Source organism: Ovis canadensis, chromosome 15 (genome assembly GCF_042477335.2).
Source record: "Ovis canadensis isolate MfBH-ARS-UI-01 breed Bighorn chromosome 15, ARS-UI_OviCan_v2, whole genome shotgun sequence".
NCBI classification, from domain to species: domain Eukaryota; kingdom Metazoa; phylum Chordata; class Mammalia; order Artiodactyla; family Bovidae; genus Ovis; species Ovis canadensis.
Window position 1 is genome coordinate 86949743 of NC_091259.1, and position 20332 is coordinate 86970074.

The window sequence follows — 20332 nt, forward strand, 5'->3', positions numbered from 1 at the left end:
AAATACTGCTTATAACACCAGGCACTTTTGATGAATAAACCTTTAACGGACAGTAAATGAATTTGCAAACTGCAAGCTAATGCTGCTGTAATCATTGCAAGTAAAATGATAGTAATGATTATAACTGTGGCTAAGTTTTATTGGGTCCTAATTATGTGCCAAGCAAGGTATTAAAAAGATCTACATACTGTATATTGTTATTCCTTACAAAACACAATGATGCAGGAAAAATACTCCCATATTTTAGATAAGAGAAATTCAGATAATTTAAGTAATTTGTCTCAAGTCACAACTGACTAAATCATTAGCTAGTATCAAGAATCAAAGCCTAACTGTCAAATGGCTATATATTTCAAAATTAATGCAATCTAATATTCTCAAGAATGTACTATTATTGTGTCCCTTTCAGAATATCTAGCAAAATTCTTGGATACTTGCATCATTTTTGTAGTAGTATAATAGATAGATGATAGACAAATACATACATGCATATATACATATGTATATCATTAAATTGTTTTAAATATCTCAACCAAAGAAATTTTCTTTCCTCAAATAATAATCCCAGTATGTAACCCCTTATCACACCAACATAAACCAGAGAACAATAAACTATAAAATTACATCCCTAATTCTCTTGTTTGTGAAGTACACACACATCATCTATAATATGTATTTTTTTTCACTTTGAATTTCATTTTTTCTATCACAGTCAGAGGTAACAATTATAAAGGACAGTTTGAAGGTATATATATATTTTGTGTGTGTGAAGATTTGCTAACCTGTATGATATTAGTTTTAGAAAAGATGTATTAGTATTTCAAACCACAAGCTGAAGCAGCTACTTACAGACTTTCGAGGATTTTTATCTTTTTATTAAGAAAACTAATTATCATATAATCAGTTTTTCTGCTATGGAAATTTTCAAGCCTATACAAAATTACAAGATTTGATACAATAATTTCCTCTATAAAAATTGCCAGCTTTAACATGTCTGTTCATTGTCAGATATGTTCCATCCATACCTCTTGTTGTTCAGCAGCTCGGTTCATCTGTGGGTCCCTTCATGTTGCTGCAAATGGCATTATTTTACTTTTTCTTTATGGCTCAGTAGTAGTATTCTATTGTATATATTTTAATTGTAAAGACATATAGATGGATAAACAATAAGGTCTCACTGTATAGCACTGCTGCTGCTGCTGCTGCTAAGTCACTTCAGTTGTGTCTGACTCTGTGTGACCCCATAGACAGAAGCCCACTAGGCTCCCCCATCCCTGGGATTCTCCAGGCAAGACAGTGGAGTGGGTTGCCATTTCCTTCTCCAATACATGAAAGTGAAAAGTGAAAGTGAAGTTGCTTAGTCATGTCCAACTCAGGGAACTATATTCAATATTCTGTGATAAACCGTAATAGAAATGAACATGAAGAATATATATGTGTATATATATATATATATATATATATATATATATATATATATATATATATGATGCATGCTTAGTCACTCAGTCATGTCCACCTCATTGTGACCCCATGAACTGTAGCCTTCCAGGCAGAATATATACATATATGTATACACAGAGATATGAATAACTTTGCTCTGCAGAAGAAATTAATATCAACTCTCCTTTAGTAAAAAAAAAATTTAAAATAAAATGTGTCATATACATACATAGGAATGTCAACCTTAAAAAGAAATTCTGCCAAATGTGACAACATAAATGAGCCTGGAGGATATTATAAGTAAAATAAGCCAGTTAGAATAGGATAAATTACTCATTATTCCACTTATATAATGTATCTAAAATAGTCTTTCAAAGAAATGGTAGAATGGTGGTTGCCAGGATCTAGGAGAAGGGGTCAATAAGAGTTGTTTAGGAAAGAAAAGTATCAGTTACACAAGATGAATAGCTCTAGAGATCTCCTGTACAACACTTTGTCTATAGTTAACAATATCTTATTGTGCACTTAAAAACTAAAGTGGGTAGATCTTATGTTAAGTGTACTTACTACAGGTTAAAAAAAAAAAAAAGAAAAAGAAGCAGGAACTTCCTTGGTGGCCCAATGGTTAAGTATCTGCCTGTCAGTGCAGGGGACACAGGCTCCATCCCTGGTCTGGAAAGATCCCACATGTTGTGGGAAAACTGAGCCTGTGCACTGCAAACTCACAGACTTCTGAAGCCTGTGGTCCATAATGAGCACAGCCACTGGGATTAGAAGCCCACACACTGCAATGAAGACCAAAATGAATAAACTAAAAATAACATAAAAAAAGAAATAAATCAAGGAAATCATGGTTTCATAAATGACAAGGAGTGAGATAATGTACATTTTCAGATTCCAGAGGAATCTAAAACTTGACGAAAGTTTATTGTGTTTATCGATCATATAATAATCACACAAGCTAGAAAGGACTGGTGTCAGTGCTGTGGGAAAAAAAAAAAACTGGTTGGAAAGGACAAAGGTCAGGAGAAAATGGAAGCAGTGGATAACTTTTTCAGGAAGTTGGTCTACTGCTCTGAGTACTGTTTTCATGCACAAACATATTTTGAGATTGGTTTAAAGTTGATTTCCACCTCTCAGAATATTGGAAATCAAAGCAAAAATAGACAAATGGGACCTAATTAAACTTAAAGTCTTCTGCACAACAAAGGAAACTATAAGCAAGGTGAAAAGACAGCCTTCTGAATGGGAGAAAATAATAGTAAATGAAGCAACTGACAAACAACTAATCTCAAAAATATACAAGCAACTCCTGCAGCTCAACTCCAAAAGAAAAATAAATAAATAAACGACCCAATCAAAAAATGGGCCAAAGAACTAAATAGACATTTCTCCAAAGAAGACATACAGATGGCTAACAAACCCATGAAAAGATGCTCAACATCACTCATCATCAGAGAAATGCAAATCAAAACCACAATGAGGTACCATTTCACGCTAGTCAGAATTGCTGTGATCCAAAAGTCTACAAGCAATAAATGCTGGAGAAGGTATGGAGAAAAGGGAACCCTCTTACACTGTTGGTGGGAATGCAAACTAGTACAGCCACTATGGAGAACAGTGTGGAGATTCCTTAAAATACTGGAAATAGAACTGCCTTATGACCCAGCAATCCCACTGCTGGGCATACACACTGAGGAAACCAGAATTGAAAGAGACACGTGTACCCCAATATTCATCACAGCACTGTTTATAATAGCCAGGACATGGAAACAACCTAAATGTCCATCAGCAGACGAATGGATAAGAAAGCTGTGGTACATATACACAATGGAGTATTACTCAGCCATTAAAAAGAATGCTTTTGAATCAGTTCTAATGAGGTGGATGAAACTAGAGCCTATTATACAGAGTGAAGTAAGCCAGAAAGGAAAACACCAATACAGTATACTAATGCGTATATATGGAATTTAGAAAGATGGTAGTGATAACCCTGTATGCCAACAGCAAAAGAGACACAGATGTATAGAACAGTCTTTTGAACTCTGTGGGAGAGGGCGAGGGTGGGATGATTTGGGAGAATGGCATTGAAATATGTGTAATATCATATATGAAACAAATTGCCAGTCCAGGTTCGATGCATGATGCTGGATGCTTGGGGCTGGTTCACTGGGATGACCCTGAGGGATGGTACAGGGAGGGAGGAGGAAGGGGGGTTCAGGATGGAGAACACGTGTATACCTGTGGCGGATTCATGTTGATGTATGGCAAAACCAATACAATATTGTAAAGTAATTAGCCTCCAATTAAAACAAATAAATTTGTATTTTAAAAAATAAGTAAAAATAAAAAAAAAGAAACAATAAATCTAATATCCCTAAATACAAAAAATAAAAAAATAAAGTTGATTTTCTAGTTTGAAATTTGTGAAAAAAAATCTGGATTTCATCATTAATGATAACATTTCCTTTACTGTGCAGATTCACCAAGATAGAGTCTGACACTGTGTTGACGTGCTTCCATTTTTCAGGTAGTTGTTTGGAGTAAGTATGTTTGTTTATTTATTTATTTATTTATTTATGTTCTGATTTACTTCCCTTTTTAAAGCAAATATCTTTTGAGTATTCACTATTTATCATAGAGTTTACTGAGTCTTTACATACATTAATACATTCAATATTCATTAAAACATGAAATATTGCGGGGAACCAGCACGGGAGATCCTACCCATGACAAGGTCATGCGGAGAGGCCTGATGGGCAAAGCAAGTCAGTTCTCGAGGGGTCCTCTGTCTGAGTATCTACCCCGAAACCAAAATCTGTCTGTTTCCTCTCTGCTATCGTATACTCTTCTGACATTAACATCTTTTCTCTGGAAAAAGTTAACTCAGGGCTTCAGTTAACAGTCTCCTGCATATGAAAAGAATGTTTCAGCTCAAACCCCTTTAATGGCTCTCTAACTTGCCTAACAGTTGGGGACTTTTACAACTTGTGAATTGTTTAGGGCCCCCAACCTTGAGAGGCACGAAGCTCAAAGCATCTTAAAGATACAGAGCCTTTTCTAAAAAGCTAAAAATTTTATTGGTAACAGGTTTCACTATTGAGTCAATGACTTCTGCCAGGCCTCCATATTCTTTATCTTTTAGGCACCTGAAAGATATTAATCAATGTAATCAGGATATAGAAGTAGGAATATAGTAGTTTTGATGTTAGCAACACTAGACTTTTGAGTTAATTACTTTTCTTTGTTATATATCATTGCACTCCTCTTGTGTCCTTGCTATGTAAGAATGTAACTTTATTTAGTTCTTTCTGAGAGTGGCACCAGACTTTGGGAAGAACAACACAAATAAGTCTTCTGGTTGACAAACCCTTATCAGAAAAGGGCCGTAAAATGTTAAATCGGCCTTCTGGCCAGAAGATGATGTAAACCACCTAAGACTTACGTATACAACTAGGTATGCAGAGAAAAAGCCTGGTCTCAATAAGAGTCAGGGCTGCTGATGCTGCATAATTTTATATTATCCATTGATCTCTATGTACAAAAAAAAAAAGTATAAAAGGCCTTTCTGGACAATAGAGGACAGGCAAGTTGCTGGACTGGTTTCCCTCGTGTCTTCTCTTTACTCTATTTTCAGGCTGAATTCCCATCTGGAGTGAGGAGGCTCACCATGTATACTTACTTGCCTCGGCTTTAAGTCCCGTGAGAGAGGGAGCCCAAGGAGAGGCACCCTCCACTAGTCAAACAAGCGCCAGTGGCCTAACGTAGATGGTGCAAACTTCTTGTCCTGAAGTTTTATTGGCTTTCCCCATAAACCAAGTTATTCAGCCTCTTTTCTCCACTAAATTTTCCTACTATACTATTTCTTCCTAATCTCTCTTTATATTTCTAATTAAATAGTTTTTCCTCACCATGCCATCTCTCCTTCAAATTATCCTGGATCCACTGGGGCTGGACCCTGGCAAAATATGTTTTACTTGATTTTAGAATTGAGAAAGATGAGATCTAAAAAACAAAAATACAGACATTACCCACATTCCCATAGTTTACTCAGAATTTAAATGCTGGTCTTAACCTTTCACAAAACTTGAGTTCTTCTTTAAATGAATGAAAGTGTATGGTCTTTTTACATTGCTGTCCCTAATACAGCCTACTTTTGCTTCTGTGGAAATTGTCTGATAGGTATACTTGAAGTATAGTTCCTTCAGGAATACAGATAATTATATATATATATATATTTTTTCAAATAGCCACTATAATTTGTTCAGCTCATTATACTTTATGAGAAACAGAGAAGGAGATATTACATCTTTCAGATATCTCGAGAGGGTCAACTTTAGACTCAGAGGGATCTAGGAACTATTAAGTCACCCAAACGACTTTGGTATGAGCACATTCGGAGCCAGAGCCACGGCTAGGCAGGTGAGTCGCGAGAAGTTTGCAGCGTAACAGTCGACCGTCCACCTGGGACTTAGCTTTCCACTAGGAACCTTTCTGCCTTATGAGCTGCTGTATTAAATGGAATCATAATACTTCTAACACCTTAACTGCATTTCTTACTTTCATACTCTGCATTTCAGTCCTTCTATGATATCTGTTTGCACTTCAAATACTTTTAGAAAACTTTTTAAAAGTTTGATCTCTTGAAATTTGGCTCAACTACAGTTTTCATGTTTGAGTTCTCTAAATATTTGGTTCATACCAGAGCAAAATGGACATACCTGCCAGTATTGTTACACAGTGGGCAGCATGGCTTGATGGATTAGGAATATGGGCTCTGCAGCCAAACAAAGCCAGTTGCACCCATACTGTACCATCTACTCTCTGTGTTGCTGTTGCTGTTTAGTTGCTAAGTCATTTCCAACCCTTTGCAACCCCATGGACTGTACCCCACCAAGCTCCACTGTCCATGGGAAGAATACAGGAGTGGGTTTCCATTTCCTTTTCTAGGGGATCTTCCCAACATAGGAACGGAACCCGCATCTCCTGCACTGGCAGGCATAGTCTATACTGCTGAGCCACCAGGGAAGTCCCTATTCTGTGACCATACCTCTAAGCCTGGGCTTTTTCCATTGCTACTCAGATATGATAGAAATTTCATCAGAATGTGTTAGCAAGAAACTAGGAAAAGTGAAAGTCTCTCAGTCATGTCCAACTCTTTGGGACCCCATGGACTTCACAGTCCATGGAATTCTCCAGGCCAGATCCTAGAGTGGGTAGCCTTTCCCTTCTTAAGGATCTTTCCAACCCAGGGATTGAACCCAAGTCTCCTGCATTGCTGGCAGATTCTTCACCAGCTGAGCCACAAAAGAAGCCCAAGAATACTGGAGTGGGCAAGCCTGTCCCTTCTCAAGGATCTTTCCAACCCAGGGATTGAACCCAAGTGTCCCGCATAGCTGGCGGATTCTTTACCAGCTGAGCCACAAAAGAAGCCCAAGAATACTGGAGTGGGCAGCCTGTCCAGACCCAGGAATTGAACTGGGTTCTCCTGCATTGCAGCTAGACCAACTGAGCTGTGCGGGAAGCCCATACCACAAGTGAATTCATGTTTTGCACTGTGTAGAGTATCTGTAAGGACAGTCCTCAACTTCAACAGATAAATAATAATAGTATTAATAAATAAAATTTGAAATATGAAGGAGTTATACACAATAATGTCTTGAGGTTACTATTTTTGTTAATATTTCATGGTTCCACTATGTGGGAAATAAAGAGAGGATCAAAAATAAAATTCAAGTAGGCTAACATTGGATCTAGAGAAACTAGTCTTATTTTTCCGGAGAAGGCAACAGCACCCCACTCCAGTACTCTTGCCTGGGAAATCCCATGGACAGAGGAGCCTGGTAGGCTACAGTCCATGGGGTCGCTAAGAGTCGGACACGACTGAACAACTTCACTTTCATTTTTCACTTTCATGCATTGGAGAAGGAAATGGCAACCCACTCCAGTGTTCTTGCCTGGAGAATCCCAGGGATGGGGGAGCCTGGTGGGCTTCCCTTTATGGGGTCGCATAGAGTCAGACACGACTGATGCATCTTAGCAGCAGCAGCAGCAGCAGCAGCAGCAGCAGCAGCAGCAGCAGTCTTATTTTTCCAGAGCTGTCAAAAATACAGGTAATTATTCTGAAGCATTCATCAAGAACTACTATACATGTATCCACAAAACTTTGTTTACAACTGAAGGTAAGTACTTTGGATATTTTAAGCCCCTGAAATATACTGACACATGTTTATGGGAAAAGGTGTTTATCTACATATAGTATAGAATAAATTACCTAACAGACTACTTAATGTTATCTCTCAGAAACAAACTACAAAATGCAGTAAATTTTTGAATTGGAGAATAATGCTAAGTCTCTTTAATTCCTATGAAAATGATATTTTCCCACAGGTCTGATTAATTACCTTTTAACTTACATAGCATCAAGTACTTACTTTATAAAAGTAAGTAAGTCGTGCTAGATTATTTTTTATATTTTAAAGCTTTGGGGACCCCGTCCCTGGGATTCTCCAGGCAAGAACACTGGAGTGGGGCATCATCACCTTCTCCACTCCTTACTGCAAGGCAAGCCAATTAATTGTGAATTTAGGTGTTGAGGCAAGGAATATTGACTTTATACAGAAAGCCAGCAGACAAAGAAGATAGCAGACTGATGTCTCAAAATAATCATCTAATCGGGGTCCAGATGACAGGTTCGTTTATAGAACAGAGATGATGGGTGGATGAAGAAGTAAATTTAAAAGGCCATTAGCTTTGCAAATATCTCCTGGAATGGCAAGCCATGGGCAGAGGATGTGTTCATTTCTTCCCTCCTATAGCCATCCACAAGTGGACAGGGTCCTGAACAAATGCACTTTGATTTAACATTCAGGCAGAGGGGCAGGGTTTTCCGAAGCAGACCAATACGTATGAACAGTATTCTTTCAGTGAACAAGCGCAACAGGAAACAAAGGTTAAAGAAACAAAATATATCCAGCATGGAGTAAGTCATTCCCTGTAACATATACATGGGCATCAAAACCTTGGTGACATCAAAAACACTGGAATATTACTATTAGTTGTCTCAAGTGCTTTCTTTCAGATACTATTTAATTTTTCATCAGCATCTTCCCATATTTTCTACATCATAAAGCAAAGAGCACCACTTCTTTGTAAAGCAAAGTAAGGCTTAAGAAGACTACTCTGAGAGTAATAGATTCCTTTCCCTGGAGCAAGAATGGCATGTCATTGGAGAGCAGCAGCTACCTTTTGCCCACAAGGTGGTGTGACTCACGGATAGAAGATGCTAATGATCACCTTCCCCAGCACTGGCAAAGGCTGTAGAAGGTGTCATTTTTATTCTTCAACTCACAACAAACTCTTCAAAATCCATCAGATTAAATGGCTAAAGTGAATCTTACTTTTGTCACTGAATTCATTCTCAAGGGAATTACAGACCAGCCAGAGCTTCAGGTCCCCTGCTTCGTGGTGTTGTTGGTCATTTACCTGGTCACGGTGCTGGGCAACCTGGGCTTGATAACCTTGATCAGAAGTGATGCTCGACTCCACACACCTATGTACTATTTCCTCAGTCACTTGGCCTTTGTTGATCTTTGCTACTCCTCTGCTATCACACCAAAGATGATGGTGAACTTTGTTGTGGAGCACAACACTATTGCTTTCTATGCTTGTGCAACGCAACTGGGCTGTTTTCTCACCTTCATGATCACAGAGTGTTTCCTCTTAGCTTCCATGGCCTATGATCGCTATGTGGCAATCTGTAGTCCCCTGCATTATTCTACACTGATGTCAAAGAGAGTCTGCATTCAACTAGTGGCAGTTCCATATATATACAGCTTTCTGGTCGCCCTGTTCCATACCATCATCACCTTCCGTCTAACTTACTGTGGCCCCAATGTTATTAACCATTTCTACTGTGATGACCTCCCTCTCCTGGCTCTGTCATGCTCAGACACACGCATGAAGGAAATTCTGATCTTTGCCTTTGCTGGTTTTGATATGATCTGTTCGTCTTCCATTGTCCTCACCTCCTACCTCTTCATCATCACCGCCATCCTAAGGATCTGCTCTACCCAGGGGCGACTCAAGGCCATTTCTACCTGTGGCTCCCACATGGTGGCTGTTACTATTTTTTATGGCACGCTGATCTTTATGTACCTGCAACCCAAGTCAAACCACTCCCTGGACACAGACAAAATGGCATCTGTGTTTTACACTGTAGTGATCCCCATGTTGAACCCACTCATCTATAGTCTAAGAAATAAAGAGGTGAAAGATGCCTCCAAGAAAGTCTTGGGAAAAGGTTGTGAAATTTTAAAGACATTAAAATTAAGAAAATAATAACATTGTATTAAATGCAAGAAGAAAAATAAGTCAGTCTTTGCCTTTTTGACATTGCTTATAATTTCTTTACTAGTAAAGTGAAAATGTGATTATTAATTCAACAGACCCTGGTAATTACTACAAAGACCCAGGTCAATTCTGGAAAGTCAGTTTGATTCTGAGTCTGGCTCAGGACATAGTAGCATTTAAAGACCATGAAATCATCTTCAAAAGCAAACAGAAATACACTCCCAAACACATATACATGTATCCCAAACAAAGGTAGCAGCATCTTTTTCTTGGAACTCAGAACTCTAGAACCAAGACTGCATCAGTTTGAATTCTATCTTCTTTTATTAGCTGTGAAATTTGGGACAATTGACCTGAACTCTGCATGACTCTCTTTCCAACTTTACAAAATAATGGGAACTGAATGGTTGATTGGTTTTGAAGGTTAAACAGGTTAATGTTTATGAAAGGCTCAGAACTGTATCCTGTTATAGTAAGTGCTATGCCTGCTAAGTCACTTTCAACTCTTCGTGACTCCATGGACTTCAGCCTGTCAGGCTCCTCTGTTCATGGGATTTATTGGGCAAGAATACTGGAGTGGATTGCCATGCCCTGCAGGGGATCTTCCTGACCCAGAAATCAAGTCTGCATCTCATACGTCTCCTGGAGGCAGATTCTTTACCATTAGCACCACCTGGGAAGCCCATAAGTTCTATGTGTTGTTATATCAATACTTTCAAGTGTAACTAAAAAGTAATCAGTTAAGTTTTCAAAAGTTTATCAGTCTTAAATAAGAAAGACAAAGCTTAGTTAGATTTCTACTACCTTCCAGGATTTTAATCACCTAGTTCCACTTAATCCTATATATCAAATCTACTGGAGTGTAAGGTTTCACATCTGGGTCTCAATAATTTATAAATTGTCTAAGGTCACATAACTAATAATAGGAATATTCTAAGTTCTAATTCAAGTCTATTTGAACTTTGTTTTTTTAACACTTTGGCTGTTAAGAGTAAAGGGTATTATAGATTGCACTCTTAGTCTCTCAGTCGTGTCTAATTCTTTGCAACACTTTGGACTGTACCCTACCAGGGTTCTCAGTCCATTGGATTCTCCAGGGAAGAATTCTGGAGTGGGCTGCCACTTCCTACTCCAGGTGACCTTTCCAACTCAGGGCTTGAATTTGCCTCTCCTGTGTCTCCTGCACTGCAGGCAGAATCTTTACCACTAGAATCATCTGGGAAGCTCTAATTATAGATCATCCTGTTATTGTTATTTAGTTTGCTAAGTTTCATTAGATTCTTTGTGTCCCCATGGACTGTAGCCTACCAGTTTCCTCTGTCCATGGGATTTCCCAGGCAAGAATACTTGAGTGGGTTACCACTCCTTTCTCCCGGGGTTCTTCCTGAACCAGGGATCGAACTCAGGTGCCCAGCATTGGCAGGCAGATTCACTGAGCCAGCTGGGAAACCTAATTATGGGTTATCTATGCTTAGAGGTGTCATTATCAGACTTTTAAATATAATTGGAAAACATGGTTTATAGGAAAATATATTTTAAAAATGAATAAATTCTCTTATGTTCAAATAGAAATAATCTTAGACCACAATGTCATTTATTCAATCACCCTTATAGGATCATGTCATGAAATTTAAAAATTAGTGATTCTAAGTTCTTTTATTATTTTGACAGTTCATAAAAATTGATTAAATTACTGATTTAATATTATCATTTTACCATTTTGGAAGGTGATTTTGGTGGTTACGGTCATTATATAAAATATAGTTTGAAGTCTGTAATGTTGTTCTTTAGTTGCTAAGTCAAATCTGACTCTTTCGTGACCCTATGGATTCTAGCCCACCAGGCTCCTCTGTCCATAGCACGTTCCAGGTTAGAATACCGGAGTGGGTTGCCCTTTCCTTTTCCAGGGGATCTTCCCAAGCAGAGATCAAGCCTGAGTCTCCTGCATTGGCAGCTGAATTCTTCACCCCTGAGCCAATAGGGAAGCTTTGAGATATACTGTACAAGGGAATTATTTCTTTCCTCTTCTGCACTTAATTTGTAAGAAACCCATGTATGTTGCCGTGAAGTGTGTTTAGAATCTTGTGAGTTGAATGAATCCTCAGAGTTTTAAATCAGGTTTGACAGAGAACATGGCACTTCTAGTCACTGCACTATGCCTCATGAGTACGTATTTATATGATGGATATTCACACATATGCTCACATATCCCATACAAAACACAGAGAAACAACATAGGAAGCTTCTCTTTCACAGGTAAAGAAATTCAAACGTAAAGAATCTTAGTGCCTCACTTGAGGAACTCTGCTCTTCTGGAGTTTCACTTTACCTTTTTGCTTCCAAAGATTATTTACAATAGCAATCTTGAAACACTAATTGGAGTTTTCATGTCTACACAGTTTTAATCCTTTACTTTTAGCAGTCATTTCTTAAAGTAATCTTGACTTTTCTCAGGGAAATTCAAGAAGAAATTCACTTACAATCAATAGTTATGTTATTCAGCTTCTTCCTAAACAGACACATACAATTTTGTGCGGCCTTTAAAACTGTACTGTGAAACATCATTCCCTCAGCTAAAATATCAAAATCCATATTCTTAGGCAGTCTTAGGAGCAGCACTTCCCCAGGGCTATCCCAGGCTGCACTCACTCTAGCTGGAGTCAACCTGTCAAAGTCACCAGTTGCAAGCAGTGAACACCAGAGATGCACCCACACAAAGATACTCCTTCAAGACGAGGAGAGGTCGGTGCTTTGCCTAATTCATAGGAATAGAAAGCAAAAGTCAAGCATAATGAGGAGACAAAGGAATGAGTTCCAAACAGAAAAGCAAAATAAAACCCCAGAACAAACCCTAATGAAATGGTCTTTAGATAAGTGTTTACCTAAGAGTTCAAAGAAATGATCAAAGGAGGTTCACCAAACTCAGAAAATGAATGGAGAGATTCAGCGAGAAACAGCAACAGAGATGGGGAATATAAGAAAGGACCAACCCAACTGAACACGACAGCTGAAATTTTAAAAGACATGTGTATATATACATAGACGAGAGGAGATCAACGCTAGAGAAAAATGATTTGGAAGATAGAATAGTGAAAATCACCCAATAAGAACAGCAACAAGAAGACAAAGTTTATAAAAAGGAGGAGAGTTTAAGGGACCTCTGTGTCAATATCAAGTATAATAATATTCACACTAAAGGGATCCCTGAAAGAGAAGAGAGAGAGATAGGGGCAGAAAATATATTTGAAGAAATAATGGTATACAGGTATTTTTTTTTTCCATAGCTCCAGATATATTTCTAAGGAGCAATCATGTTTAAAAACAACTGGACTATATGATGATCTCTTAACTTTTACCTCGTTCGTTTCACTTTTTCTCTTTCGTAATCAATGCTCCCATTTCATTTTGTTTATGTTTTCCAATTTCCCCATCATTTTTTTTTGGATGTTCTTTCTTAAACCTTTATCAAAAGTAATAGAAAATATTTTGCATATACTTATGTAAATAATATATATAATATATGTATTTTAGAAAAATTATGAATTTTTGCCTAACTAAAAATTTGTGACATTTGATTCTACTTGTTTGACTTACTCTGAATAGAATGTTAAATTTCTAATTAAAAAGTAGACATGCAATAAAGGTTTACTATGTAGCAGGGAACTATACTCAATATCTTGTAGTAACCTATAATGGAAATAATTTAAAAAATAATACAGTTGTATATAAATTTTTAAAAAGGCAGAAAATTACTCTAACCTGAGGAAGAAAACGGACCCTTTCATACAGAAAGCAAGCTCCTCTCAATTCTTTTCAGTTTCTTTTTTTAAAATTTTTAAAATATAAATTTATTTATTTTAATTGGAGGCTAATTACTTTACAATACTGTATTGGTTTTGTCATACATCAACTTTTCAGTTTCTTGAGTGACAATTGAATTATTTTAAAAAGGACAACACACTTTCTTTACAACTTATTTTTACATGATATATTTAAACAAAGACCATCACTCACTTATGCAGTTGTTTACTAGCAACAAAGAAAAAGAAGAAAAATACCTGATATTTATTGAGTGTTTCCTATTGCTTAGCCTAATTTTGAATTTTATCAACTAATTTAATCCTCTTACCAATGCTAAGAAATAAGTAATATGCATTTAAGTTTAGCAATGTGAAAATCAGGATTTACAAAACAAAGAAAGTGAGCTTTAACCCATTTTACCTTTTTGAAAATGATAAGTAGAAAACATATGAAGTTAAGTTTTCTTGAAGTATGATTTATTAACTTAACAAAATAAATTGTTGTAAAACTACTAGATTATGAAGAATATGTTTAGAATGTAAATATTCTGATGAGTTTAATTTTTTGTTGCTTATGTATAAGTACCTCATATTCCTTCAATTATATTTTTATTTACATATTAGTTCAAAGAAGCCCAGGTTTTAATATAGTTTGACTGTTTCATAGTAACATTACAGTGTTATCTATGAAGAAAAACCATTGGTAATTATATATTTATAGACTGTTTTTTTTTTCCCCTCAGACCTTCTTCTTGTCACTTAATTTGTTTTTTAGATAATTAAATTAAAGCATAGGATGTTGATATTTTATTATATAAGTAATAATCCAGGCTGAGGACCATTAGAGTTCATTTCTCCTGAATATCTCAACTTACATGAAAAACTTGTGCCTCCGAGCTGTTAAAACCCTTTCCTTATATTCTAAGCCAAAGCAGTCATGTAATAGCAAAGGGACCAAGTGACACCAAAGTGTAGAAGTGAAATGTGGATACACTTTTAGAAACTATTAAGACTCTAGCTTTTGGGAGATGATTCAATATTCTCAGAAATTCTGAAATTAACATCACTGGAAGGCAAAGAAATGATAAAGGAAAAGAGCTTTTGCCCCAAGTGTGGTGACTTTTCCCTTCATTTTCTTTTCCAGAGTATGTGAGCCTCATGAAACATTCATTCATTGTGCCAGATTCAGGCTCATCTATCTTTCAAATTATTTTTCTAATTAAATAAATAATTTAAATTTAGTTTGTAAGTGAATTTGGATCAATGTTCAAAACCAGTTCAGTTCAGCCACTCAGTCCTGTCCAATTCTTTGTGACCCCATGGACTGCAGCACACCAGGCTTCCCTGTCCATCACCAGCTCCTGGAGCTTACTCAGACTCATGGCCATCAAGTCGGTGGTGCCATCCAACCATCCCATCCTCTCTCATCCACTTCTCCTCCTGCCCTCAAACTTTCCTGGCATTAGGGTCTTTTCCAATGAGTCGTCTCTTTGCATTGGGTGGACAAAATGTTGGAGCTTCAGCCTCAGCATCAGTCCTTCCAGTGAATACTCAGGACTGATGTTTCCTTTTGGATTGACTGGTTTGATTTCCCTGCAGTCCAAGGGACTCTTGAGAGTCTTCTCTGACTCCATGGTTAAAAATGTTTAAAATAGTCACTAAAAATCTGTTTTACCAAAATTAAACTAATTTTTTTTCTAGTTATTAGCTACATGCTTATTAAAGAACTACAAAAACTGTTTTGGACTTTTTATTTTTTAAATAGCCATCTCAGTAGAGTGTTATAAAAAGTAGCTGATACCATCCATTTAAAGAGTTTCATCCAGCACCAGACACACAGAAGAAGATTCAACTGAGTTTATCTCTGTTTTTACTTTGAAAAAAGTGGAACCAAATAAATTAATATTTTATTAATGCAATCCTTGCTAAATGTAAAAAATAGCTTAAATTTTGTTTCAAGAAAATATCTGCTTATTTTAATAGCAGGAATGGAAGAACCAAAAAAAATTCAGTTTCAAATATGTTCACAAACACAAGAAAAACTAACTTTAAAATGGCCATTCAAAAATAAACTTAAAATGGCCAACTAGGTAAGTGAGTGAGTGAGTGATATTTGCTCAGTCCTGTCCAATTCTTTGAGACCTGTCAGACTCCTCTGTCCATGGAATTCTCCAAGTAAGCATATTTGAGTGGGTTGTCATTGCTACCCAACTGTAGTTTTGATTTGCATTTCAATAACAATTAGTGATATTGAGCATCTTTTCATGTATTCTTTTACTATCTATATGTCTTCTTTGGAGAAATGTCTATCCATCTTCAAAATATCTACAGACATTGCATGCTAGAGAGAGTATAGGGAAAAAAGAACCCTCCTATACTGTTGGTGGGGATGTAAATCAGTATAACCACTATGGAGAACAGTATGGAAGTTCCTTAAAATAAAACTACAGCTGCTGTTTGTGTCCTTACTTGCTCATTCATGTCCGATTCTTTGCAACCTATGGACTGTCACCCACCAGGCTCCTCTGTCCATGGGGATTCTCCAGGCAAGCATACTGGAGTGGGTTGCCGTGCCCTCCTTTGAATGATCTTCCCCACCCAGGGCTTGAAACAAGGTCTCCTGGGCAACTTTACCAGCTGAGTTACTGGGGAAGCCCACCTGGAGGTATATCTGCAGAAAACCATAATTTCTAAGACTGCACACGCCCCAGTGTGCTTTGCAGCACAATTTGCAATAGCCTGGACATGGGAGCAACTCAAATGCCCATCAACAGAGGAAGGGATTAGGAAGATGTGGTACATAGGTACAATGGAATCTCCAGTTCAGTTCAGCTCAGTCGCTCAGTCGTGTCCGGCTTTTTGCGACCGCATGAAGCGCAGCACGCCAGGACTTCCTGTCCATCACCAACTCCTGGAGTTCACCTAAACCCATGTCCATCAAGTCGGTGATGCCATCCAGCCATCTCATCCTCTGTCGTCCCCTTCTCCTCCTGTCCCCAATCCCTCCCAGCATCTGGGTCTTTTCCAATGAGTCAACTCTTCCCATGAGGTGGCCAAAGTATTGGAGTTTCAGCTTCAGCATCAGTCCTTCCAATGAACACCCAGGACTGATCTTCTTTAGGATGGACTGGTTGGATCTCCTTGCAGTCCAAGGGACTCTCAAGAGTCTTCTCTAATACCACAGTTCAAAAACATCAATTCTTCAGCACTCAGCTTTCTTCACAGTCCAACTCTCACACCCATACATGACTACTGGAAAAAACATAGCCTTGACTAGACAGACCTTTGTTGGCAAAGCAATATCTCTGCTTTTGAATATGCTATCTAGGTTAGTCATAACTTTTCTTCCAAGGAGTAAGCGTCTTTTAATTTCATGGCTGCAGTCACCATCTGCAGTGATTTTGGAGCCCCAAAAAATAAAGTCTGACACTGTTTCCACTGTTTCGCCATCTATTTCCCATGAAGTGATGGGACCAGATGAATGGAATCTTACTCAACCATAAAAAAGAATGAAACAATACTAATAACAGGAACAAGGATGGATCTAGAGACTGTCAAAGTGAGTGAAGTAAGTCAGAAAAAGACAAATATATAATATCTTTTATATGTGGAATCTACAAAAATTGTAGATGAATTGTTTGCAAAACAGAAATAGAATTGCACATATACATATAGAAAGGAAACTTATGATTGCCAAGGGAGGAAAGACAGATGGGTGAATTTGGAGACTGGGATTGACATATATACACTGCTCTGTATGAAACAGATAACTGATGAGAACCCACTGTACAGTACAGGGATCTCTATTCAGTGCTCTGTGGTGACCTAAATGGGAAGTGAATCTAAAAACCAGTGGATATGTGTATATGTGTAACTAATTCACTTTGCTGTGCGGCAGGAAACTAATGCAATATTGTAAAGCAACTACACCCCAACAAAATTAATAAAAGCAATTGTGATGAAATTTAGGGGCAGTGGGAGGTAGGATGGGTTTCCCAGTTTGTGCTGGTGGTAACAACCTGCCTGCCAATGCAGAAGCCAGGGCCCCTCTTCCTTCCCTGGATCGGGAAGATGCCCTGGAGGAGGGCACGGCACCCCACTCCAGTGTTCTTGCCTGGAGAATCCCATGGGAAGAGGAGCCTGGTGGGCTACAGTCCATGGGGTCACAAGGACATGACTGAAGGGACAGCATGCACACATGCGTGGGAAGTAGAATGGCCTTAGACTAGCTCAGTGGTGTGGACGCTGCACAGCATCTCAATGGTGTGGGCAATGCACTTTCAGAGATGTTCAAATGTTCAACATGAAGCTGTTTGCACTTCTGAAATATGAAATTTTTCTATCTTAAAGGGTTCATATTGCTGATTCCATTTATATCAAACTGTAGGAAATAAGCAGTCAGACATGACTGAAGCAAACTAGCATGCAGCATGAGTGTAAGAATGGCAAAGCAATCGTAGTGGCAGGAACCAGGTGGTGGCTGCCCAGGGTCAGCGGAGGAGGAACCCTGGGGCATTGGACGAACTTGTTCAGCATTTTCGTGCGGTGATGTTCCAAAACTTATCAAACTGAGCACTTTAACAATGTACAAATGTTACAAATGCTTAAAAAGTCATTTATATCAATTTGAAACTAAAATGAAAAGGAATGAAATTGTTTTAATGATGACAATACAATAACTTGTTAGCTTTTATATTTTCATTTTGTTGATTTTAAAATAAAGCATATCACGTTGCCAACTCTTTCTAAAAAGGCTATGCATGCAATAACAATGCTGAAAATAATGTTACTAATTAGGTGTAATAGTTAACACTCATGAAGTGCTTGGCATGTACTATGAACTATGTAAGCCTTTTATAGTCATAATCTTATTTAATCTTCACAATCAGTCCAGGACAAAAGAACTATTACTATTGTAGATGAAGAAACCAAGAAAAAGAGATGTGAAATATAATAATTTACCCAAGATAACAGCTATTACTTGGAAAACTAAAATCGTTGGCCAAACTGTGTGAAGGAAGAGTCCATGTTCCTAATCACAATTGACACAGAACAAGCAAGGAGTTATATGGCAGGAAAGAGCTCTAGTGAACTAAACTGACACAGTGTCAGGATCGGCGTCACCAAGGGCTCAATGTCAAGGTGGCTCTGCTGAATGCAAGAAGAGGAGTGTTAGGAACATTATTCAGCGTGTTGGAAAAAAAAATGACACAGAATTCAGATAAAGTCACTATGCCTTATGTTCCATTTCTTTAATTATAAAGATGTCTTTTCAAATAGGTTAAAATATCTCTATCTCTGTTTCACTCTCTGTGTTTCCTTGTTTGTCTGCCTCTTTCTCCTTTTACAATTTAACACCTTAAAATTTACAAAATGCCTTTCACGTGTAAATCACCAAGAATGACAGAGTGGGTAAGACATTAAGTAAATATGAACACTGAAAGTGAGGAATTTGACCCTATCATTTATCAGCATTTTGACTCTAGATAAGCCTCAACTCCAAGTTGAGGCTTGGAGTTCCTCCCTGTCCTTGATTTTTTCAGTTATTTGATAGCCAAATGCAACTTTTCTATAATTCTCTTCAGTGCATTCTTTACTTCCTGATTCCTCAAGCTATAGATCAATGGGTTTAACATGGGAATCACTACCACATAGAACACCGAAGCAAATTTATCTGTGTTCAGAGAATGGCTTGAATTGGGCAGGAGGTACATAAAAATGATTGTTGCATAAAATATGGTGATGGAGGTGAGATGGGAAACACAGGTAGAAAAGGCTTTTTGCCTTCCTTCAGCAGAACGGATCCTCAGAATGGCAAAGAGGATAAAGATGTAAGAAATGACCACGATCAGTAGAGAGCAAAGGGTGTTGAGTCCAGCAATGATTAACAGCATCAGCTCTTTGACGTGAGTGTCAGAGCAAGCCAGCGCGACCAAGGGAACGTCATCACAGTAGAAGTGGTTGACCCTATTGGAGCTACAGAAAGACAAGAGGAATGTTGCGACTGTCTGCGCAAGACCCACAGCGAATCCGTAAATATATGTGCTAGCAATGATCCGAATACAGAGTCTTTTAGGCATGAGGATGGCATACAGTAAAGGGTTGCAAATGGCAACATACCTATCATAGGCCATGATTGAGAGCAAATACTGTTCACAAACCACAAATGTAATGAAGCAGCACAGCTGAATGGCACACACATAAAATGTTATTCTGTTAACTTCACACAGAAAACTCACCAAGGTGTTTGGGGTGACAGACGAAGTAAAAGAAAAATCAATAAAAGCCAGGTGGCTGAGAAAAAAATACATGGGTGTGTGAAGCTGCGGGCTGACTTGTATTAGCACAATCAAACCAAGATTACCCAGGACACTAGCAAAATAGATTACTAGGAATACACCAAAGAGAGTGGCTTGAAGTTCTGGATTATCTGTGAGTCCCAAGAGGATAAACTCAGACACTGCAGAATAATTGCCTTTTGCCATAGTAGAGATTTAACAATAAATTTTTGTTTTTTACAATAAAACCCCCTAGAGCACACAGTCTGAGTATTCTTGTCTCCCTTAGAGATAATCAAGCAGATGATGGGAACTGATTCTGCTCCACCCTGATCTTACATTGAACACATTCCAAGGAGACTCTCCATGCAAATCTGATTTCAGAATGAAGTGATTTGTTCTCTGCAGAATTTCCAAAGTATGAAATTCTATGAGGTTTGGAAAGATAGAAAGATGGCC

At 37.9% G+C, this 20332-nt stretch overlaps 2 protein-coding genes across 2 annotated transcripts; one reads left to right on the forward strand and one right to left on the reverse strand.

Moving 5' to 3' along the window:
- The first annotated feature begins 8823 nt into the window (after positions 1 to 8823).
- OR8U3 (olfactory receptor family 8 subfamily U member 3) lies at positions 8824 to 9783 on the forward strand. Its single transcript, XM_069553573.1, has one exon. It carries the CDS (start codon positions 8824 to 8826, stop codon positions 9781 to 9783), a length of 960 nt encoding a protein of 319 aa, XP_069409674.1.
- Positions 9784 to 19138: 9355 nt separating this feature from the next.
- Positions 19139 to 20080, reverse strand: LOC138420612 (olfactory receptor 5AL1-like). Its single transcript, XM_069553920.1, has one exon. The coding sequence runs from the start codon at positions 20078 to 20080 to the stop codon at positions 19139 to 19141; it is 942 nt and encodes a 313-aa protein (XP_069410021.1).
- Positions 20081 to 20332: the final 252 nt, after the last annotated feature.